The sequence below is a fragment of the Eschrichtius robustus genome, chromosome 10 (genome assembly GCF_028021215.1).
Source record: "Eschrichtius robustus isolate mEscRob2 chromosome 10, mEscRob2.pri, whole genome shotgun sequence".
Taxonomy (NCBI): domain Eukaryota; kingdom Metazoa; phylum Chordata; class Mammalia; order Artiodactyla; family Eschrichtiidae; genus Eschrichtius; species Eschrichtius robustus.
The window spans coordinates 34,536,568-34,561,389 of record NC_090833.1 but is presented as its reverse complement, the minus strand read 5'-3'; the positions used below and the strand labels follow the sequence as shown (position 1 = coordinate 34,561,389).

The following is a 24,822-nucleotide window of genomic DNA, read 5'->3' as shown; positions in this document are numbered from 1 at the left end:
AGGCGCTCCTGCTCCCGCCCCGCAGTCGCCTTCCGCCGTCGGCCAGTGCGTGGGCACGCGCAGAAACCGCTAGGCGGCGTCGGTTTCCCTTCCCACGCGCGGACGCCGGCGTGGGCTGACGCCGCCGGGGTGCCCGCGCGTGCGCAGAGCCGAGGCCGGTCTGCCCTTGGGGCGGGGCGGAGTGGGGCGGGGCCGAGCAGGGCGGGGCGGGGGTTTGAGGTGATTCCCGAGCCGCGGCGGCTGCTTCAGCGGTGTGGGGAAACCGAAAGTGGGCGGCGGCCGCGGCTGTAGCCCTGGCGGAGACAGCGGTGGGAGCCGGGCCCAGAGGCGCGGGGACGGGCTGCGGGCCCGCAGAACGAGGTGAGCGCAGGTCCTGCTGGCTGCGGGAACGACAGGTGCCAGGCGAGGTCGGACGAGGTTTCGGGCGGGCGCGGCGCACCTGGGTGACTAAGCGGGACAGTGGCCCGAGCGGGACTCGAACGGACCCGGGGCCTCTTCCCTGTAGCCGCAGAGGATGCCCTGGTCCCCACCCCGGAAAGTGGGCTGGGCGCCAGGGGAGTTGGGGTTCCAGAGCGTTGTGTTTTAAATCTCTGATGGGACCGTCTGGGGTTCACCTGGGAGTCGGACGGACCCCTGCCGCCTGGGAAACAGTGCAGTGGGGGCAGTGCAGCAGGGGGAGGGCGGGTGTGTGGACAGGGATGGGAGGTGCTGACCAGGAAGTGGTTCCCGGTACCGGCGGGCGGGCGCCAGCTGCCCGCCCGGAGCAAGGGATATCCGAGCCCCCTGGCTGTTTGAACTCCCACACCGTGAGCTTCTAAGTTCCTCTCTTTACAGACCCGCCCCTCCAGGCCGCTGGAGCAGTGCAGGACACAAATACTATCCGTTTCTCTCAAACCGTGAGCACCTGAGCCCCGGGTGGGTACAGAGCTCCAAGTTAGGAGGGAAATATGAATCCATGAGTGAGTTATCTTAACTTTCACCGTGTTCCCCAATAGGGTCAGGTTCTCAGCCTCAATTTAATGGGAGGGGGCGTGGAGCCGGCACAACTGTTCTGCTCCGATCCCCTTGAGTGAGTAGGTACAATACATTTCCATACATAACCAAGGGCACCACTCACTCCCAAACAATTTCAAAGAACCGGAAAGGGAAGTAGCTATATTAGAAAAAGTCTTGGCCCAAAAGGATTATGAAAGCCACTCTACAAAACAAAAACACCACTGACCTGGGTCATCCCTCCATCCCTATCCTTCACCACCCCCCCCCCCGCCCCTTTCGTGCAGGTGGAAAAACTGCAGAAAAGTGCCCTGCCTAGTGATATACAACAACTTAAAGACAGAGGTGGAACTAGACCCAAGTCCCAGCTGCTTTGATGTATAGGTGTTGCATACTGCAAATAGCGTGGGCTTTGCAGATTTGGGTTGGAACCTGGGCTTCTCCACTTGCTAATTGTGTGATCTTGAACAAATTACATACTTTCTTTGAGCCTGGTTTTCTCTTTATCAATTGGAAATATATAACTTACTCTGCAAGGCTTTTGTGAGATAACTACTGTAATTCCTTTGGCTCATAACAATAGTCAAGAAGTGTTAACTCTCTTTCTTCCACCAAACTTCCCATATTTTACATAATTGGGTTTAGTTTCTTGGATGCAGGGACACATCTTTAAGTGCTCTATATAATATAAATTGGCACATGGTGGAGATTTTTGCAGTTCCATTCAACTGATATTCATGGAGCATTAGTTACATGCACAGGACCGTGCCAGGGGTAGGGAATTGCTCTGGGGTCAGCTAGATTAGAACCCACGTCTCCTGTGCCCCAGTCCAGGGCCCTTTGCCAGCCCACAGCCCCCCTCTTTGCTAGTTAAGCACAGTGAACTCTGAAGCAGCAGTTGGTGGTTCCTTCGGATTTCAGTCCCTGTAGATTGGAAATGAAATGTAATCCCTGCTAATGCCCTTTTAAGTGAACTGGCTGAACGTGGCTGAATGAACTATTGTATTTTGTACCAAGAGATTTAAACTCCTTGAAGAACCTCTCAGAAGTTCTCTGTGCAATATAATCTAGTTGGAGACCTAATATGAACGTAAAGGAGAAATACTTTATAATCCAACTCTAAGCGCCTACTCTGTGTTTGATCAAGTGCTATTTCTAAGAACTGAGATTTGACGTAGAGTGAGTGTTTTGCCTCTGGGCACTTTCGGGGTCAACACATAAATACAGAAAAGACAGAAGTTCCTTGGTGCTTGGAGTGAAATCTAATTTCATATTTATGTGAATTGGTTTTTCCTTATGCAAAACCGACTTTCTCCTCCCTCTGTTCCCACCCTTATGCTTTTGAAAGCTTCATTCTTTTCAATATTTCCTCATTGGGCCAATTTTTTAAAAATGTTCTTTCAAACAAGCTAAAAGTATTGATAATTTGTCATTTTGAGCTGAAGATGTGTGTGAGGATATATGGCAGTTAGAGCTTCTGATCGGCACAAGATACTCAGTGTGACCCCAAAGCAAACTCGATATTTTAGCTATGCAGCTTTGTCAGGAGGAAGCAAACCCATGATTTCCGTTAGATCTTTGGACCCCCATTTCAGCACTTGAAGGACTCCAGGGAAAGTTGAGAACCATGGATCTAGCCCATCCTCCTCATCTTCCGTATGAAAAAAGCGACCTGAAGTGACTTGTTCAAAGGGTCATAGCTAATGAGAAGCAGAATTGGGATTAAGACCCAAACTCCTAACTAAGCCACTTATGATCTCAGAGCTTTCTCCAGTATGTAGATTTATGGAAAGCCTTTATTTATTCATACTATGTAATTAGTAATGCATGGATAATTTGGAGGTTGAAATTGCAATAATTACAAAAAGAAAACTGCTCTCTAAATATACCCTGAGGGAGTATATCACCACCTGAGGGCATTAATTACTATCTTTCTTTTTTTTTTTTTTTAAACAGGATTTTTAAAAATTAATTTTATTTTTGGCAGCACGCAGGCTTTCTCTAGTTGCGGTGAGCGGGAGCTACTCTTCGTTGTGGTGCACAGGCTTCTCATTGCAGTGGCTTCTCGTGTTGCGGAGCACGGGCTCTAGGCACGCAGGCTTCAGTAGTTGTGGCACTTGGGCTCAGTAGTGGCTCACAGGCTCTAGAGCACAGGCTCAGCAGTTGGGGCGCACGGGCTTAGTTGCTCCGCAGCCTGTGGGATCTTCGCGGACCAGGGATCGAACCCGTGTCCCCTGCATTGGCAGGCGGATTCTTAACCACTGCGCCACCAGGGAAGTCCCAACTATCTTTTTAAAAAGAGTTGATAAAGGAGTAATTAAGGTGGTAATAAATAGACTATAATTGGAAATAAAAGATAGCATGTTAAACTGTTGCAAGATGAGAAATCACCTTGGAAGAGTCTTAGACAAAAACCTTCCCTCTCTTAGGCTCAGTTTATTGATTTGTAATAAGGGGTTTGGGATAGACTAGATGATGCACAGACATTCTGAATTTTAAGGGCCTGGCTTGTTGCTAAAATAGTGTCTTCATGGAAGAAGGCAGCCGTTTACCAGAAGTATGTGCCCTAAGGAGATACTAAAAATTGAGTAGCTGACTGAAGAAGGTAAGAGAGATTGCTTGGTGATTTCAGTTTACCCTAACGATTCTTCAGATTTATTTGTGGGTTTAGTGCCACTCTTCAAGTCAAATTTATGACACACAAAAAATGCAATGAGAAAAATGAGCCAAATAGTACAGTTGGAAATAGTTGAGAAAAGAGGAACTGAGAGGAGAGAGCATATACGGGAGTGACACCAGCTTGGCTAAAGGTCTTTGGGCAGCAGGACTGAGGAAACTGCATCTACAGGAAGCAGATCGCATGCAAACGATTGAGCCAGGGAGGATCAACTAATGGTAAAGGCAGGTATCCAGAGGACACCAAAACCTGCTTCTTCAGAATAAGACTCTCCTGGGACCATTTTTAGAGAGAAAAGTTGTGAATTTACAACTACAGTTTTGAAAGTGAGAATTATTTTAGGCTATTTACATTGTTTAAACCTTGCTTTCATAAAGGTTGTCATTACTTTCCCCTAATCCTTGCCCTACTTCTTGCACATTGTTAGCGTTTCGGGGTACTCAAGATTAATTGTATAGCAAAATAGAAAAGGAACAGTATAAAAGGATTGAATTTTTGCAGCAGTTGGCAAGTATTTTGGATTTGGGTGCCACACCCTTAAATCAGAATGTGGCAGATCCCCATTTCATGCCACTTTAAGGGCTAATCACTAAATATGCCCCAGGGTTGTTCTCCGTATTCCCCAAGTCAAATTTACTTTCAGAAGCCAACTCTGTACGTTTGGAGCAGCTGTCTGAAAGGATGCCCCATTTTTGGGAGCCAGAAGACCTGGGTTCTTGTTGTGGGTCTGGCCATAAAAATATGTGAGGCCTGGAATAATTACCCTGGACCTCAGTTTCCTCATTTTTAAACTAAACAGTTTGGAGGAGATGGTGTGAAGGTGCCTACTAGCATTCCGCGCTTCTCTCTCGGCTCCCTACTCTGAGGTCAAGCCCACTGTCCTGTCCTGTGCTGTTTTACAATGTCCAGGGACATTGTGGGACATGGCAGTTAAGAGGCTTTTGCTTACTAGTTAAGTGAGAAATCTTGGAGGAGATCTGGTGGCTTTCTTACTAACCTTGCCAGGTCAAGTATGTTAATGAGGCAAGTAAGAAAACCTGGGAAAACGCTAATATTTCAACTTTGATGCTGTACTAAAAATTTCTCCAGTACACCAATGTCTGTATTATTGCATTCTTAGCAATGTAATGCAGGTATTCATAGGTAGTTTGCCATCCATACCATGTTTCTAGGAAAATGTAACTACCAAATGCCAGGTATTGTGGTAAGCACATATAACTCTATTTTTGACACTTGTCATTCAGAAAGAGAGGCAAGGAAAGGAGGAGAAAAAGAGTGAGAGGAAGGACATGAAAGTCAAGTGCAATCTGTTGTGATCCTTGTGGCCAGTTTCTTCCTCCTTGACTGGGGTCTTTGCTTGCTGACCTTGGTCAGTTTTTGAGATTAAAATACTCTGATTAAATAATTCCCCAGACTCACCTCCACTTTACTCTGCTCAAGCAGAGGATTCTTATTCAGCTCAAGCATCCCCTTTATTATCTAGGGAAACCCTTAAGAATTTTAACCTGAATTTAAAGAGATAACCAACCTTATTTCTCCCAACCTCACCTAACTTACGGTCACCAGGGCTTAACATAACATTCTCAAAATAAAAGTACGAATTTGAATTCTCTTAAACTCTAAATTGTATTTATCACAACACTTTTAGAGAGTAGAAATAAGTAGGAAAGTTGAAAGAGCAAAATGGCAACTTAAGAAATTTGGGAGCCACACATCATCAAAAAATCTACAAACAATAAATGCTGGAGAGAATGTGGAGAAAAGGGAACCCTCTTGCACTGTTGGTGGGAATGTAAATTGATGCAGCCACTGTGGAGAACAGTATGGAGGTTCCTTAAAAAAAATAAATATAGAACTACCATATGACCCAGCAATCCCACTACTGGGCATATACCCTGAGAAAACCATAATTCAAAAAGAGTCCTGTACCACAGGGTTCGTTGCAGCACTATTTACAATAGCCAGGACATGGAAGCAACCTAAGTGTCCATCGACGGATGAATGGATAAAGATGTGGCACATATATACAATGGAATATTAATCAGCCATAAAAAGAAACAAAATTGAGTTATTTGTAGTGAGGTGGATGGACCTAGAGTCTGTCATACAGAGTGAAATAAGTCAGAAAGAGAAAAACAAATACCATATGCTAAGCCATATATAATGGAATCTAAAAAAAAAAAAAAAAAAAGGTTCTGATGAACCTAGGGTCAGGACAGGAATAAAGACACAGACGTAGAGAATGGACTTGAGGACACGGGGAAGGGGAAGGGGAAGCTGGGACGAAGTGAGAGAGTAGCATTGACATATATACACTACCAAATGTAAGATAGATAGCTAGTGGGAAAGCAGCTGCATGGCACAGGGAGATCAGCTCGGTGCTTTACGACCACCTAGAGGGGTGGGATAAGGAGGGTGGGAGAGAGAGGCAAGAGGGAGAGGATATGGGGATATACATTTGCATATAGCTGATTCACTTTGTTATACAGCAGAAACTAACACAACACTGTAAAGCAATTATACTCCAATAAAGATGTTAAAAAAAAAAAAAAGAAATTTGGAAGCTACTTTGGAGGAGTTGCCATTGAGGCACTTCACTAATAGTTGAAATTCCCATGATAAGCTTCCTTTTGTGCTTCTAGTGGATGATATCCAAGATAAACTTGATTCGTATAGTTAGAAGAAAGTATTCTTTGTTTTTTTTTTTTTAAATAGTATAAATTTGTGACCTATATTATTTTATTTATTTATTTTTGGCTGTGTTGGGTCTTCGTTTCTGTGTGAGGGCTTTCTCTAGCTGTGGCAAGCGGGGGCCACTCTTCATCGCGGTGCGCGGGCCTCTCACTATCGCGGCCTCTCTTGTTGCGGAGCCCAGGCTCCAGACGCGCAGGCTCAGTAGTTGTGGCTCACGGGCCTAGTTGCTCCGGGGCATGTGGGATCTTCCCAGACCAGGGCTCGAACCCGTCTCCCCTGCACTGGCAGGCAGACTCCCAACCACTGCGCCACCAGGGAAGCCCGAAAGTATTCTTATATGCATACTGTTTCCAAAAGTTCTTGAGTATAATTGCCACCTTCAGAAAACCTCAAAAAATGCCATGATAACCAAGGAATTAACAAAATTTAGAGCGTTCTATAGCAATATAGTAGATTAGAAAATAATAAGTTTTTTAAGCTTTAGTTGTAACGTTCTTTTTGTTCAGTGCCTGAAGTGATATTGCTAATGTTGGAATTGCAAACTGGACTGGAAGAAATTGACAAACATGAGAACAAGACGTACATCTGAACAAGATGTACAACCACATTTACCCTTCCAGGTTTTACCGCACTTATCTGTTTCTCACCATCTTTGAGATCCTCAGTCCTATAGTCCGGGGACTGCCCTTCCCTCCAAAAAGTTGTATACAAATAGAGAATTATAGTATTCCATGAAAATAGCATACTTAAAAAAGGGGAGGGAGAGGGATGCTTAATTCAGTTTGTAGCCATGTGGTCAAGCATTGCTTCCCAGTCTCCTCAAGTATCAGGTTCTTTTTTTTAATTTTTAAAAGAACTTTGTGAAACTTCACACATGATTAGTTGTACTTCTAATATCCTTTGGTTGATAAAATATATAACTACCAAAAGCTGTTGTAAATTCAATATCAATTCGTGTTTGTGACTCTCAACAGTATCTGCACACTGTTTGAAAAACAGGAATACATGTAAGTATGAGACACTTACCAGTGTTCAAGCAGTGCTTGCTTACACATTGGGGTATGTGGACATTTTGCAGTAACGCTATGGCCCAGACCTGAGCCTGCTCATTGAGAACTCTGGCTCAGAGTGGAAAGGCCCAGAAGTAAACTGTGTGATGGATCTCAATCACAGCTTGGTGACATAATTGGCTGTCTCAGTCCGTTTACAACAATCATTAAAATTTGCAAATAATTTTTAATAACTTAAATTTAAGATTATTCCTTTAACTGCTCACATGCAATACACTTATTTTAGTGAGTAGGAGAGAAAAGGAGTGGTGTTAGTTATATGGAGAATTTCTCATTCATTCACTCAATATGTATTGAGCTCTCGTTGTGGGCTGGGCACTAGGGATTCAGCAGTGAACAAAACCCACCGAAATCCCTGCTTTCATGGAGCTTACATTCAAGTCAGGGAGACAGACAGTAAAATAAAGAAGAATATTGGATGGCATAAGTGCTACGGAGTGAAATAAGGCAGGGGAAGGGTAAAGGGAGTACTGGGCAGCTGGCATAACTGTTCTGGTTTTGAATAGGGTGACCAGGGAAGGCTGTACTGAGAAGGTGACATTTGAGCAAATCCCTGAAGGAGGTGAGGCAATGAGCTGTGTCGACCCTGGGGCAGAGGGACTGGCAAGTGCAGAAAGAAAAGCAGTGTGGAGTGGAGTGAGTGAGAGAAAAGGGGAGGAGGAGTTGAGGTCAGAGAAGTGGGATGGGTGCAGATTGTGTAGGGCCCTTTTGGCCCCTCTGAAGACTTTGGCCTTTAGTCTGAGTAAGACAGGAAGCCCTTGGAGGGTTTTGAGCAGAGGAATAATGTGATGGGATTTATGATTTAAAAGGATCACTCTGGCTGTGATGTGAAGAATAGATTATCGGTGAAGTGGAAGCAGAGAGACCAGCACGGAGGCAGTTGCCTCAGTCCAGGCAAGAAATGTGGTTGGTGTGGACTAGGGTGATCACCGTGCAGGTGGTGAGGAGTGGGGGAACCGTGAACTGAGCCTGTCCATCTTCATGTGTCACTTAGTGGTGGGGGGAGGGGGCGGTGGAGAACCACTAAGACCAAATCCCTTCATCTTACAGATAAGAAGAAGGCTGGGGAGAAGGGATTTGTCCCAGGAAAATAAGTGCTCTTTGCGTAGTGGTATTGAACTTGGGGAACACAAGCAGGAAGAGGAGGTGTGTGCACAGCCTTCTGCAATCCCCCATCTCTCCCCCAAATAAAGTCAGAATCAATGTATCATCTACTAGTCGTCAGTAGCTTTACTCTTGAAAGAAACATTGAACTTCCTTGGTCGTAACTGTGGATTTTAACTATGATAATATGTGCATTAAAGAGAGTGAAACTAGGAGGTTATGTGTGTGGCAGGAGTGTCTCTCAGGTCATCAAACAGACCAGGACTAAAATCCTGGCTTCCAAAGCATTTCTCAGGTCAGGTTGGGAAGTGTAACTTAGAAAAATTAGTCTAACAGTTGCCAGGAAACGAAGATAGGCAAACATGAGGTTAGGGAGGGTGAGAAAAGTGAAAAATAAGGATGAGCACTTGTGTGCCACACAGATTAGCACTGTTTTTTTATTTATTTAACATTATCATCAGTTGCTCACTGTAAATACATACCTTTTATCTGCATGAAGCCTATCTGATAGTCTTGGGGCAGGAGGATAGGATAATCAGGATAGAGGCCATAAGACTACTGTATCTTGGCAAAGTCTAGGTCCCCAAAGAAGAAGACACATTTGAAGAGGGTGGGATTAAGGAAGCAAGCACTGGGCAAAGCCTTACAGCTTTTACTATATTCTGTGGCAATTAGACAAGCTGTATATGTGGGTGTATGACCTTCTCCCTCCCCCAAATGTGTTAAGTGCTGTGTTTGGGAGATCCCTGATGACACCTGTTTCAGAACAGAAATAAGGAAGATAGAGGGGAACATTTCAGAGAAAGTGGCCTGAAATTGCTCTCCTTAGGATGGAGGGAGCAGGAGTCTTTCATATAGGGCGACCTGTGGAACAAGCCTCTGGTTAGCTTCTAAGATGGGGTTAGAACTGTCATTTCAAGCCAGTATCATATTGGAGTTCTGTTATATTTTAGTCATAGGATTTCCATTATTGAATAGAATGCATTTATTAGAGCTTTCCCCCCCCCCATAAATTAGTGGTTGCTGTCTACCCGCTAAGTAGCTGGGGAAAAGTAGACCACAGTGGGAAGGTAACAATGGAACAGATGCTCTTTCCAAAAACAAGGGAAGGAGGAGGCAGTAGAGAAGGTGATGGGTATGTCCTTCATACTGAAACTGTGGCAGGGGAATTTAAAGTTGTTCTGACTAGGGAGGAGCCAGATATGCTAAATAGTCTAGTTTGATCCTGGTACACTGTTCACACCCAAGAGGGTATATTCCCACATGGGCACTGACCACCTGACTTTATACCTGCACATAATGTGTATATAATTCATAGTCACGGCCCACTTAGATATGCAGATATACAAAGAGGCAAAGGCCAGTTTTACTCAGAGGAGCTCTAGATGAGTAGATGGGAGGGATTGGGTTTGAAGGAAAGAAGAGAGTAGATAGCTAGGTAGGAAAGGTGGAGGTCAAAGAGACAAAGTTGAGGCGGCTTGGCACTAGGAAGTTAGCAAGTGATCCTTTAGTTTCTCCTCTTGCAAATTAAAACTTGGCCAGCCCGCTCGCTTTGTGGTTTTGCTTACTTGAGGAAATAACTGTATACTCAAAGTTCAATGATCTTTGAATCATGAACCATTGTAAATCAAAGCATTTCTCTTGTAATCAGGAGTTTACCATTTAAGAGCCAAAGTTCATACTTCAGATTTAACATCTGACAACCTTGAAATATAGGTCCCAAAGCCAGCCTCTCTTTCCTTCTCACCAGCATACTCAAAATGTAGATGGACATCAGGAGTAATGCAGGTGCTCAGACTCTATAGCTGTTGTCTTTCTCTGCCATGAATTTTTAGTATTTAGAGTGCCTGTCTCCAGTTGTCTCGTTGACTTGGGATCCATACCACACCTGTGAGTAGGCTGAGTCTACTGTTCATTTCACAGGACTGTTTTTTTTCTTCTCTTCAGTTTACTTTACTGACTTTCTTGATTGTCTTGTCTCCTGTTGTTAATTCTTCAGGGTTTTGTCTTTTATTTTTTTCAGTACCAGTCAGGGTAATGTGATAGAAAGAATGTGGGCTTTGGCATCAAACAGACCAGGACTAAAATCCTGGCTTCCATACATCCTGTGATATGTTGGTTATTTAACATCTCTGAGCTTTGGTTTTCTCATTTACAGAATGAGAATAATACTTTCCTTCCATAGATATTATGGGTATTAAATCTTCAGAAAGTCCAATTCTCAGAATTTACACGAGAAAGAAAAATATATATCTTTGCAAAGCAGCTTCATTTATTTTTTATTGAAGTATAGTTGATTTAGAATGTTGTACTAATTTCTGCTGGACAGCAAAGTGACTCAGTTATACACATATATACATTCTTTTTTTTTACATTCTTTTCCATTATGGTTTATCCCAGGAGATTGGATATGGTTCCCTGTGCTATACAGTAGGACCTTGTTGTTTATCCATTCTAAATGTCATAGTTTGCATCTACTAACCACAAACTCCCAGTCCATCCCTCTCTCTCCTTTCCTCCCCCTTGGCAACCACAAGTCTGTTCTCTACGTCTGTGAGTTTTTTTCTGTTTGGTAGATAGGTTCATTTGAGCCATATTTTAGATTCCACATGTAAGTGATATCGTATGGTATTTGTCTTTCTCTTTCTGACTTACTTCACCTAGTATGATCATCTCTAGTTGCATCCATGTTGCTGCAAATGGCATTATTTCGTTCTTTTTTATGGCTGAGTAGTATTCCATTTTATGTATGTACCACATCTTCTTTATCCATTCATCTGTCAATGGACATTTAGGTTGTTTCCATGTCTTGGCTATTTTGAATAGTACTGGTATGAACATAGGGGTGCATGTATCTTTTTGAATTATAGTTTTGTCTGGGTATATGCCCAGGAGTGGGATTTCTGGATCATATGGTAACTCTATTTTTAGTTTTCTGAGGAACCTCAATACTGTTTTCCATAGTGGAAAGCAGCTTTATTTTTAATACCCCAAAGCTGGAAGCACCCCACATGTCTATCAACATTTGAATGGATAAACAAATTGTGGTATATCCATACAGTGGACTACTACTTATCAATAAAAAGGGTTGAACTACTGGTGAGTATTGTTTTTATATTCTAGCTACCAGTCCTTTACCAGGTATGCTATGAAAATATTTTCTCTTAGTCTGTGGCTTGTCTTTTCATTTTCTTTTTTTTTTTCTTTTTTTTTGGGGTACATTTATTTTATTTTATTTTTTTAATAGTAATCTTTTATTTATTTATTTATTTTATATTTATTTTTGGCTGTGTTGGGTCTTCGTTTCTGTGCGAGGGCTTTCTCTAGTTGCAGCGAGCGGGGGCCACTCTTCATTGCGGTGCGCGGGGCCTCTCACTATCGCGGCCTCTCTTGTTGCGGAGCACAGGCTCCAGACGTGCAGGCTCAGTAATTGTGGCTCACGGGCCTAGTTGCTCCGCGGCATGTGGAATCTTCCCAGACCAGGGCTCGAACCCGTGTCCCCTGCATTAGCAGGCAGATTCTCAACCACTGTGCCACCAGGGAAGCCCCTATTTATTTTTAATTTTTATTTTATGTCAGAGTATAGTTGACTAACATGTTGTGTTAGTTTCAGGTGTACAGCAAAGTGATTCAGTTACACATATACATGTATGTATTCTTTTTCAAATTCTTTTCCCATTTAGGTTATTATGGAATATTGAGCAGAGTTCCCTGTGCCATACAGTAGGTCCTTGTTGTTTATCTATTTTAAATATAGTAGTAGTACATGTCAATCCCCAAATAAATAAACAAAATAATGCTCAAGAAATGAAAAATAAAAAGGAGGAAAGAGAGAACAATTCTGGGTAATTTTAAAAGATCTGGATAGTCCTAAGGTATCCTGGGTATTAATAATAAAAAGGTCATGTATGATTTTCCTGGGAGGAATTTTTAATAGGGTGTTAAATGTTGAAAAGACCTTGCAGAAAGTTACAGAGTGAGTTTGAGCTGAAAAAGTAGAGATGATAAAAACAAACATCTTAAAGAATGTGACTGTGAGGTGTGTGTTCCAGGTGGGATTCCCCAGGAAGCATTCATTGAGGAAGAGCTTATCAGGAATTTTATTAGGGAGTGTCCTTGGTATTAACACCTGTGGTAAGAAGGGTGAGGGAAGCAGAAGTAGGAGAAGTGGAACTGTGATGCAGTACTGACTACATTTTCAGCCAAATCCAGGAAGTTACATTTTCTTAACAGCCTTTAGAAGAGCAGAAGTTTTAAATTTTGATGAGATCCAATTTGTCGGGTTTTTTCATCATGGCTCTAAAAGTTCTTTGCCTATCCCAAGGTCACAAAGATTTATTCCTGTTTTCTCTAGAAATTTTACAGTATTAACTTTGTCATTTAGGACCTAAATGATTCATTTCGATTTAATTTTTGTGTCTGGTATGAGATTCATTTTTTGTGTATGGATGAATAGTGTTCCAGCACTGTTTGTTGAACTTTCTCCATTGAATTCCTTGCTATCTTTGTCAAAAATCAGTTGACCATTTATGTGTGGGTCTATTTCTGGTCTATATATTCTGTTCCATTGATGTGACTGTCCTTTTGTCAATGCCACACTATTTCGACTAATATACTGTTATGGTAAGTTTTGAAATCAGTCTGATTGCACCAGCTAGGACCTCTAGTGTGGTAATGAATAGGAGTGAAGAGAATGGACATTCTTACCGTGTTCCCATTCTTAAGCAGAAAGCATTCATTCTTTCACTATTACATGTGATGTTAGCTGAGGGTTTTTCACAGATACTCTTTATCAGTTTAAGGAGGTTCACGTCTATTCTTATTTTCTGAGAGTTATTAAAATAAATGATTTTTAACTTTGTCAAATGTCTTTTCTTCACCTATTGATATCATGTGGTTTTTCTCCTTTAGTCTGTTGATATAGTCAGTTACATTGATTGACTTATGAGTGTTGAACCAACCTTGCATTCCTAGAGTAAACCATAGTTAATCATGGTGTGTTATTTCTCTTACATATTGTTGGATTCGATTTACTAATATTTTGTTAGGATTTTTTTCACTTATGTTCATGAGGGATATTGGTCTGTACTTTTCTTTTCTTATAATGTCTTTGGTTTTGGTATCAGCATAATGTTCGCCTCATAAAGTGAGTTCAGAAGTGTTCCCTTCCTCTCTACTTTCTGGAAGAGTTTGTGTAGAAGTGGTATTAATTCCTTCTGAAGTGTTTGGTAGAATTTTCCAATAAAGCCATCTGGGTTTGAGTTTTCCTTGTGTGAAGGTTTCTAACTACAAATTTAATTTCTCTAATAGTCTTAAGGATATTAAGGTTATCTGTTTCTTCTTGAGTGAGCTTTGGAAATTGTCTTTCAGTGAATTCGTCCATTTCATCCAAGTTACCAGATTTATTGGCATGAGTTGTTCATAATATTCTCTTTTTAATGTCTACAATTGTATGGATTGTAGACATTAAACAATATGTAAGGATCTGTATTTATGGCCCCCTTTTCAATCGCATTATTAGTAATTTGTGTCTTCTCTTTTTTTCCCCTTGATTAATCTACCTGGAAGTTATCAATTTTATTGAAGTTTTCAAGAACTAGTTTTGGTTTCATGATTTTTTTCCTTTACTTTTTTTCTATTTAATTACTTATCTGTTTCACCATTCCAGTACTGATTTTGCTCTCATCTTTATTAATTCCTTTCATCTACTTCCTTTTGGTATAATTTGCTCTCTTTTTTTCTTCAGGTAGCAGATTAGATCATTGATTTGGAATGTTTCTTTTTTTCTAATGTAAGCATATGATGCTGTAAATTTCCCTCCAAATATTGCTTTAACTGCATCCAGCAATTTTTTATATACTGTGTTTTCATTTATTTAAATGTTTTCTGGTTATTTGGGGAGGATCTTTCCTCTTTGACCCTTGGTTATTTAGAAGTATGTTATTACATTTGCAAATACACAGGGATTGTTCACATATCTTTCTGTTACTGATACCCAATTTAGTTTAGTTCTGATCATAGAATACGCTTTGTATAATTTCAATTATTCTAAATTGGTTGAGGATTGGTTTCAGACTCAGAATATATTCTATCTTGGTCAGTGTCCCATGAGCTCTTGAAAAGAATGTATATTTTGCTAATGTTGTGATGGAGTGTTCTGTAAATATCAATTAGACCAGTTTGGTTGATGGTGTTGTTCAGCTCCTCTATATCCTTACTGAATTTTTTGTTTACTGGCTCTACCAATTACTGAGAAAAGAGTTTTGAAGTCTCCAGTCATAACTCTATTGTTTTTTCATTCATGTGTTTTAAAACTCTAATGTTAGATGCAGTCACACTTAGGATTGTTATATCTTCCTGATCAATTAATTCCTTAATTATTATGTAATGTCCCTCTTTTTTTAAAATTTATTTATATTTTGTTTATTTATTTTTGGCTGCTTTGGGTCTTCAGTGCTGCGTGCGGGCTTTCTCTAGTTGCTGAGAGTGGGGCTACTATTCGTTGCAGTGCACATGCTTCTCATTGTGGTGGCTGCTTTTGTTGCAGAGCACGGGCTCTAGGCATGTGGGCTTCAGTAGTTGTGGCACGTGGGCTCAGTAGTTGTGGCTCACGGGCGAGCTCTAGAGCACAGGCTCAATAGTTGTGGTGCATGGGCTTAGTTGCTCCGTGGCATGTGGGGTCTTCCCAGACCAGGGATCGAACCCATGTCCCCTGCATTGGCAGGCGGATTCTTAACCACTGCGCCACCAGGGGAGTCCCTGTAATGTCCCTCTTTATCCTTGGTAATATTACTTGTTCTAATATTAATATAGTCATGTATTTACATGCATATCGTTTTCTATATTTTTACTTTTAACCTATGTGTTGTTTGTATTTGAAATAGGTTTCTTGTAGATAGTATATAGGAAAATCTTGCTTTTATATCCACTCTACCAATCTCTAACTTTTTAATCAGGATATTTCAATCATTTACACTTAATGCAATTATTGGTATGGTTGACTTTATTTTATTATTTTTTAAAATTTATTTATTTGGCTGTGCAGCAGGATTGTGGGATCTTAGTTCCCTGACCAGGGAATGAACCTGGGCCCCCTGCAATGGAAGCACAGAGTCCTAACCACTGGACCCCCAGGGAATTCCCCAGTATGTAGTCCTTTTTTTTTTTTAAATTTTTTAATTTAATTTAATTTTTTTATACAGCAAGTTCTTGTTAGTCATCAGTTTTATACACATCAGTGTATACATGTGAGTCCCAATTGCCCAATTCATCACACCACCACCACCACCCACCCGCGGCTTTCCACCCTTGGTGTCCATATGTTTGTTCTCTACATCTGTGTCTCAACGTCTGCCCTGCAAACTGGTTCATCTGTACCATTTTTCTAGGTTCCACATACATGCGTTAATGTACGATATTTGTTTTTCTCTTTCTGACATACTTCACCCTGTATGACGGTCTCTAGATCCATCCACGTCTCAACAAATGACCCAATTTCGTTCCTTTCTATGGCTGAGTAATATTCCATTGTATATATGTACCACATCTTCTTTATCCATTCGTCTGTCGATGGGCATTTAGGTTGCTTCCATGACCTGGCTATTGTAAATAGTGCTGCAATGAACATTGGGGTGCATGTGTCTTTTTGAATTATGGTTTTCTCTGGGTATATGCCCAGTAGTGGGATGCTGGATCATATGGTAATTCTATTTTTAGTTTTTTAAGGAACCTCCATACTGTTCTCTATAGTGGCTGTATCAGTTTACATTCCCACCAACACTGCAAGAGGGTTCCCTTTTCTCCACACCCTCTCCAGCATTTATTGTTTGTAGACTTTTTGATGATGGCCATTCTGACCCGTGTGAGGTGATACCTCATTGTAGTTTTGATTTGCATTTCTCTAACGATTAGTGATGTTGAGCATCCTTTCATGTGTTTGTTGGCAATCTGTATATCTTCTTTGGAGAAATGTCTATTTAGGTCTTCTGCCCATTTTTGGATTAGGTTGTTTGTTTTTTCAATATTGAGCTGCATGAGCTGTTTATATATTTTGGAGATTAATCCTTTGTCCGTTGATTCGTTTGCAAATACTTTCTCCCATTCTGAGGGTTGTCATCTTGTTTATGGTTTCCTTTCCTGTGCAAAAGCTTTGAAGTTTCATTAGGTCCCATTTGTTTATTTTTGTTTTTATTTCCATTACTCTAAGAGGTGGATCAAAAAAGATCTTGCTGTGGTTTATGTCAAAGAGTGTTCTTCCTATGTTTTCCTCTAAGAGTTTTATAGTGTCCGGTCTTACATTTAGGTCTCTAATCCATTTTGAGTTTATTTTTGTGTATGGTGTTAGGGAGTGTTGTAATTTCATTCTTTTACATGTAGCTATCCAGTTTTCCCAGCACCACTTATTGGAGAGATTGTCTTTTCTCCATTGTATATCCTTGCCTCCTTTGTCATAGATTAGTTGACCATAGGTGCGTGGGTTTATCTCTGGGCTTTCTACCTTGTTCCATTGATCTATGTTTCTGTTTTTGTGCCAGTACCATATTGTCTTGCTTACTGTAGCTTTGTAGTATAGTCTGAAGTCAGGGAGTCTGATTCCTCCAGCTCCGTTTTTTCCCCTCAAGACTGCTTTGGCTATATGGGGCCTTTTGTGCCTCCATATAAATTTTAAGATTTTTTGTTCTAGTTCTGTAAAAAATGCCATTGGTAATTTGATAGGGATTGCATTGAATCTGTAGATTGCTTTGGGTAGTATAGTCATTTTCACAATATTGATTCTTCCAATCCAAGAACATGGTATATCTCTCCATCTGTTGGTATCATCTTTAATTTCTTTCATCAGTGTCTTATAGTTTTCTGCATACAGGTCTTTTGTCTCCCTAGGTAGGTTTATTCCTAGGTATTTTATTCTTTTTGTTGCAGTGGTAAATGGGAGTGTTTCCTTAATTTCTCTTTCAGATTTTTCGTCATTAGTGTATAGGAATGCAAGAGATTTTTGTGCATTAATTTTGTATCCTGCAACTTTACCAAATTCATTGATTAGCTCTAGTAGTTTTCTGGTGGCATTTTTAGGATTCTCTGTGTATAGTATCATGTCATCTGCAAACAGTGACAGTTTTACTTCTTCTTTTCCAATTTGTATTCCTTTTATTTCTTTTTCTTCTCTGATTGCTGTGGCTAGGACTTCCAAAACTATGTTGAATAATAGTGGTGAGAGTGGACATCCTTGTCTCGTTCCTGATCTTAGAGGAAATGCTTTCAGTTTTTCACCATTGAGAATGATGTTTGCTGTGGGTTTGTCGTATATGGCCTTTATTATGTTGAGTTAGTTTCCCTCTATGCCCACTTTCTGGAGAGTTTTTATCATAAATGGGTGTTGAATTTTGTCAAAAGCTTTTTCTGCATCTATTGAGATGATCATATGGTTTTTCTTCTTCAATTTGTTAATATGGCGTATCACATTGATTGATTTGCGTATATTGAAGAATCCTTGCATCCCTGGGATAAATCCCACTTGATCATGGTGTATGATCCTTTTAATGTGTTGTTGGATTCTGTTTGCTAGTATTTTGTTGAGGATTTTTGCATCTATATTCTTCAGTGATATTGGTCTGTAATTTTTTTTTTTTGTAGTGTCTTTGTCTGGATTTGGTATCAGGGTGATGGTGGCTTCATAGAATGAGTTTGGGAGTGTTCCTTCCTCTGCAATTTTTTGGAAGAGTTTGAGAAGGATGGGTGTTAGCTCTTCTCTAAATGTTTGATAGAATTCACCTTTGAAGCCATCTGGTCCTGGACTTTTGTTTGTTGGAAGATTTTTAATCACAGTTTCAATTTCATTACTTGTGATTGGTCTGTTCATATTTTCTGTTTCTTCCTGGTTCAGTCTTGGAAGGTTATACCTTTCTAAGAATTTGTCCATTTCTTCCAGGTTGTCCATTTTGTTGGCATAGAGTTGCTTGTACTAGTCTCTTAGGATGCTTTGTATTTCTGCGGTGTCTGTTGTAACTTCTCCTTTTTCATTTCTGATTTTATTGATTTGAGTCCTCTCCCTCTTTTTCTTGATGAGTCTGGCTAATGGTTTATCAATTTTATCTTCTCAAAGAACCAGCTTTTAGTTTTATTGATCTTTGCTATAGTTTGCTTTTAGTTTTATTGATCTTTACTAGAGTTTTCTTTGTTTCTATTTCATTTATTTCTGCTCTGATCTCTGTGATTTCTTTCCTTCTGCTAACTTTGGGTTTTGTTTGTGCTTCTTTCCCTAGTTCCTTTAGGTGTAAGGTTAGATTTTTCATTTGACCTATTTCTTGTTTCTTGAGGTAGGCTTGTATAGCTATGAACTTCCCTCTTAGAACTGCTTTTGCTGCATCCCATAGGTTTTGGGTCGTCGTGTTTTCATTGTCATTTGTCTCTAGGTATTTTTTGATTTCCTCTTTGATTTCTTCAGTGATCTCTTGGTTATTTAGTAATGTATTGTTTAGCCTCCATGTGTTTGTGTTTTTTATGTTTTTTTCCCCTGTAATTGACTTCTAATCTCATAGCGTTGTGGTCAGAAAAGATGCTTGATATGATTTCAGTTTTATTAAATTTACTGAGGCTTGATTTGTGACCCAAGATGTGATCTATCCTGGAGAATGTTCCGTGCGCACTTGAGAAGAAAGTGTAATCTGCTGTTTTTGGATGGAATGTCCTATAAATATCAATTAAATCTCTCTGGTCTGTTGTGTCATTTAAAGCTTCTGTTTCCTTATTTATTTTCATTTTGGATGTTCTGTCCATTGGTGTAAGTGAGGTGTTAAAGTCTTCCACTATTATTGTGTTACTGTCGATTTCCTCTTTCGGAGCTGTTAGCAGTTGCCTTATGTATTGAGGTGCTCTATGTTGGGTGCCTGTATATTTATAGTTGTTATATCTTTTTCTTGGATTGATCCCTTGATCATTATGTAGTGTCCTTCCTTGTGTCTTGTAACATTCTTTATTTTAAAGTCTATTTTATCTGATATGAGTATAGCTACTCCTGCTTTCTTTTGATTTCCATTTGCATGGAATGTCTTTTTCCATCCCCTCACTTTCAGTCTGTATGTGTCCCTACGTCTGAGGTGGGTCTCTTGTAGACAGCATATATATGGGTCTTGTTTTTGTATCCATTCAGCAAGCCTGTGTCTTTTGGTTGGAGCATTTAATCCATTCACGTTTCAGGTAATTAGCGATATGTATGTTCCTATGACCATTTTTTAATTGTTTTGGGTTTGTTTTTGTAGGTCCTTTTCTTCTCTTGTGTTTCCCACTTAGAGAAGTTGCTTTAGCATTTGTTGTAGAGCTGGTTTGGTGGTGCTGAATTCTCTTAGCTTTTGCTTGTCTGTAAAGCTTTTGATTTCTCCATCGAATCTGAATGAGATCCTTGCTGGTTAGAGTAATCTTGGTTGTAGGTTCTTCCCTGTCATCACTTTAAGTATATCATGCCACTCCCTTCTGGCCTGTAGAGTTTCTGCTGAGAAATCAGCTGTTAACCTTATGGGAGTTCTCTTGTATGTTATTTGTCGTTTTTCCCTTGCTGCTTTCAGTAATTTTTCTTTGTCTTTAATTTTTGCCAATTTGATTACTATGTGTCTCAGCGTGTTTCTCCTTGGGTTTATCCTGTATGGGACTCGCTGCACTTCCTGGACTTGGGTGGCTATTTCCTTTCCCATGTTAGGGAAGTTTTCGACTATAATCTCTTCAAATAGTTTCTCTGGTCCTTTCTTTCTCTCTTCTCCTTCTGGCACCCCTATAATACGAATGTTGTTGCATTTAATGTTGTCCCAGAGGCTGTCTTCATTTCTTTTCATTCTTTTTTCTTTAGTCTCTTCTGCAGCAGTGAATTCCACCATTCTGTCTTCCAGGTCACTTATCCGTTCTTCTGCCTCAGTTATTCTGCTATTGATTCCTTCTAGTGTATTTTTCATTTCAGTTATTGTATTGTTCATCTCTGTTTGTTTGTTCTTTAATTCTTCTAGATCTTTGTTAAACATTTCTTGCATCCTCTCGATCTTTGCCTCCATTCTTTTTCCGAGGTCCTGGATCATCTTCACTATCAGCATTCTGAATTCTTTTTCTGGAAGGTTGCCTATCTCCACTTCATTTAGTTGTTTTTCTGGGGTTTTATCTTGTTCCTTCATGTGGTATATAGCCCTCTGCCTTTTCATCTTGTCTGTCTTTCTGTGAATGTGGTTTTTGTTCCACAGGCTGCAGGATTGTAGTTCTTCTTGCTTCTGCTGGTATGGTTGACTTTAAATCTATCATTTTGCTAGATGTTTTCTATTTGCCTTTTCTGTTCTTTTTGTTTCTGTTTTCTCTTTTTTCCTACTTAACTTTTTTTTTTACTTCTACCTGGTTTTTTATTGAATTTCTATTTTGTTTTATCTGTACTACTACTGGCTTATTAGTTATGCCTCTTAAAAAATTTTAGTGGCTGTCATAAGTTTTACAGTATATCTCTTTATTGCATTCCCCTTTGAAATAATATTATAGTACTTTATGTATAGTATAAGAACCTTCCAATAGTGTACTTCCAGTTCCTTTCACTCATTCTTTGTGTTGTTGTTGTTGTACATTTTACTTTTACATATATTGTACACCCCTCATTTTTCGTGATAGAAATGTCTAGATCTTGATTGTGGTGATGATTACATAGTATATATGTGCTTTCAAAACTCAATAAACACTGCACATAAGATAAGTATTTTATTTTATGTAAATTATACCTAAATGAAGATTTTAATATAAATATTAATATATATTTTAATATAAATATATGTGTATATATACATATATGTGTGTGTATGTCTTTCTGTTTATAGAGAGCGTAAGAATATAGACCTAGTATAGGACTTTCCTAGACTATTTACTATTTAATTAATTTACTGTTTAATTAATAGTATTAATTAAATGGCATTGGTGCTGGTGGTGACAATTTGGAAAGAGTTAATGTTTAGTAGAGGGAAGTACATAATGCATACTTAGGTTATTTACCATTTAAACTTTGCCATCATTTGAGTATTATATTTATAATCAAGAGCACCTGCAAATGAGCTATTTTGTCTCCTTTTTTAAATAGACAAATGAGGAAATTGCTAAAACTGTATGCTGTTCTTCCTTTATGTTTCTAAACCAGAGAAAGAGCAAGATTGTCTAGAATTCTGTGAAGTCTGATATAGTATCCACTTGCCCTATTTAATTTAAATTGAAATTTCAGTTCCTCAGTCATGCTGACCACATTTCAAGTGCTCAGTAGCCACATGTGGCTAGTGGCTACCATGTTGGACTGCGCAGATATAAAATATTTCTATAATCACAGAAAGTTCTTTTTTTAAATATTTATTTATTTATTTATTTGGATGCACTGGGTCTTAATTGCCGCATGCAGGATCTTCATCGCCACGTGCAGGATCTTCGTTGCATCATGCAGGACCTTTAGTTGCAGCATGAGAGCTCTTAGTTGAGGCATGTGGAATCTAGTTCCCTGACCAGGGATTGAACCCAGGCTCCCTGCATTGGGAGTGCAGAGTCTTAGCCACTGGACCACCAGGGAAGAAAGTTCTATCGGATAGCACTGTTGAAGGAAAAATTAACAAGTTGTCCATGGCTTGCCTTTCTCCTTCCTGTAATGAAAGGCTAAATCTACTTTTCCTGGCTGCTTGGATGTCCTTCTCTGAATGTATCTTCATTCTGTTTACCATTAGTCCAAAGAAAATATGAGTGATTAATCTTGAAAAATGCCTGTTACTGATCATTGAAAATCCTTAGCCAAGGTCCCCATGGATTTCTTTGGTACCAAAATTTATTAGTCACTTTTCTTTTTTCTCTCACTTGACCTGTCTGTTATTGCATATGACATTTTTGAATATGCCATTCTTTTTGGCTTTTTCCTCTTTTTGTTTGTATGACACTATGACTTTGCCTTTTCTACTTCTGTCTCTCTGGTCCCTTTTTCTTAGCCTTTTATAGGTTCTTGTTCCTCTGCCCATCTCTTAAATGACAGCCTTCCATAGCAGTCCATCCTTAACCTTATTTTTAACTCCCTGGACACCAGATACCACATATATGCTGAAGGCCAACAAATCTATAAGCAGCTCAGATTTCTAACCTAAGTTCCTAATGAATATAACTATGTGGCTGCCCTAAGAGCATCCCAACCTCCGTATATCCAGAACGATTTCACTCCCTTCCTCTCTTGCCTCTACCCCACGTAAGTGTGGGCCATTACTATCCACCACGCTTCTAGCTAGAAATCTGGGGCCTCTCTTGTAATTCAAACCAGTTAATCAATTCCTGTTGATTCCACTTCCTGATTACCTCTGATACTGATTTTTTGTTTTTTCCCAAGGCCCTGTTTTCAGATATTCCATATCTTCAGTTCTTACAACTCATTTATCTTTCTCCTTCTAGTTTATTTTCCCTGCTACTGTGGAGTGATCTTCTTAAAATGCAGAGCTGATCATCTTATTCTGCTATTTAAAATCCCTCCAAGGTCTCACATTACTTTTGGCAAAAATGCAAACATCTTAGCATATCTAGTAGTCTCTTCTGGGTCTGCCTCTTCTCACCTCTTCCATCCCCATCTTTCAGTCCTCAGCTTAGAGTCTTTGTTCATTCATGTCCAGCCACTTAACTGCCTGGGGTTCTCAGAACCAACCATGTGCTTCTCTCTCACCTCTGTGCCTTTTGAATTTTCTGTTCCCCCTACTTGGGGCTGATACCTCTCCCCATCCCCCACCCCCACCCCCACACACCCTTTGCCTCCTTGCCTGGCCGATTGCATCTTGTCCTTCAGGACTCCATCAGGCCTCCTCCCATCTGGGAAACATTCCCTGATATTGTCCCTCCCCGGGCTAGTCTTTGTGCCTTCCTGACTTCCCTAATGTTCTCATAGTATTCCATGCTTTTCTCTACCATAGCAGTTATTTCCCTGTATTGTAATAGCACAGAAAATATTCAATAGCAATTTATGAAATACTCAAACAAGTGTAAACTCTGAAAATATATTTGAATTCACAGACTAATGCATCATTATAGTAACCTCCCACTGTATTCTTATAGGTGAAGATGCTGGAAGCAGATCTGGTTTCAAAAATGCTGCGAGCTGTTCTACAGTCTCATAAGAACGGAATAGCATTACCCCGGCTCCAAGGAGAGTACAGATCCTTAACTGGAGACTGGATCCCCTTCAAGCAATTAGGTTATCCTACGCTAGAAGCCTATCTGAGAAGTGTGCCAGCAGTTGTCAAGATAGAGACTAGCAGATCTGGAGAGGTAAGAAGGTAATTGTGTGTTTCAGAAGAGTCAAACCAATTCTTAATTGCCTGTCTGGCACTTCCAATCTCATAATTAGGGTAGAAGTCAAAGTGAAAAACACTAGCCAAGATCGGTAGTGATAGAGAGAACAGCATCCACAACACAGCCAATATTCTCATGTCTTTTGTTTTACCCTCAAATTCTTTCTGTTGTAAAAATAAGGTTTTAACCATATTAAATTAAAAATTTTCAAGTTAAACTTTACCCAGTCTCATTGTCCAAACTAAATAACTGTACTGGAGACCTTAACTGCCTAAATGTCATACCCACTCATTATAGACCTGCTACAGCTATTTTTGCCTAGGTCACTAATGACTTCCTGATTACCGAATCTAATAGACACTTTAAAATTCTCATCATTTGACCTGACTCCTATCTATTCCTACTGTCTGGATCCTAGTTCAGCCTCTAATTGATTGATCATCACTTTTGGTTATTACAGGGGCCTCCCTACTGTTATCCTTGTCTTTAGTCCCTAGCCTGTTCTCACCTTCACACTTTAGTAACAGTGATCATGTTATTCTACAATTTTAAATCCTTTAGTTTCTCTGGAAGAATATTTTATGTATAACATGGGCGATTAGGTGGTAGCAAGTAAATTTTTTATTGCATATACTCTATGACCCAACAGTTTCACTTCTTGGTTTCTGCCTAATGTACCGTATGAAAGATATGGACAAACCACCATCCAAGACAGAAAGGCACCCATCCCCGCAATCAATACCTTTTTTAGGGTACATTTCTATATATGTAAATATGTAGAACAGGTCTGGAGTATTTCTCACCAAAAATTATAATAGTTGTCCTCTTGGGAGGTGGGTGGGTAGGGAGGCAGTGGGTAGAGGAGAAAAGGGGCCCAGGATTGGGAGAGTGGTCAGAGGTTCACGTAATCTGTAATAACTTTTATATAATGAGAAGGTATAAACTAATTAAATATTATATTAATAATAAAACTTT

The 24,822-nt window shown here is 40.0% G+C and overlaps 1 protein-coding gene across 1 annotated transcript in view; it reads left to right on the top strand.

The window, feature by feature from the left end:
- The first annotated feature begins 212 nt into the window (after positions 1–212).
- TDRD7 (tudor domain containing 7) overlaps positions 213–24,822 on the top strand; it is a 94,195-nt gene continuing 69,585 nt past the window's right edge. The window contains exons 1-2 of the mRNA XM_068553338.1: positions 213–360; positions 23,611–23,823. Coding sequence (XP_068409439.1) covers positions 23,617–23,823 — 207 coding nt within the window. The 5' untranslated portion in view covers positions 213–360; positions 23,611–23,616. The remainder of the gene's footprint in view (positions 361–23,610; positions 23,824–24,822) is intronic.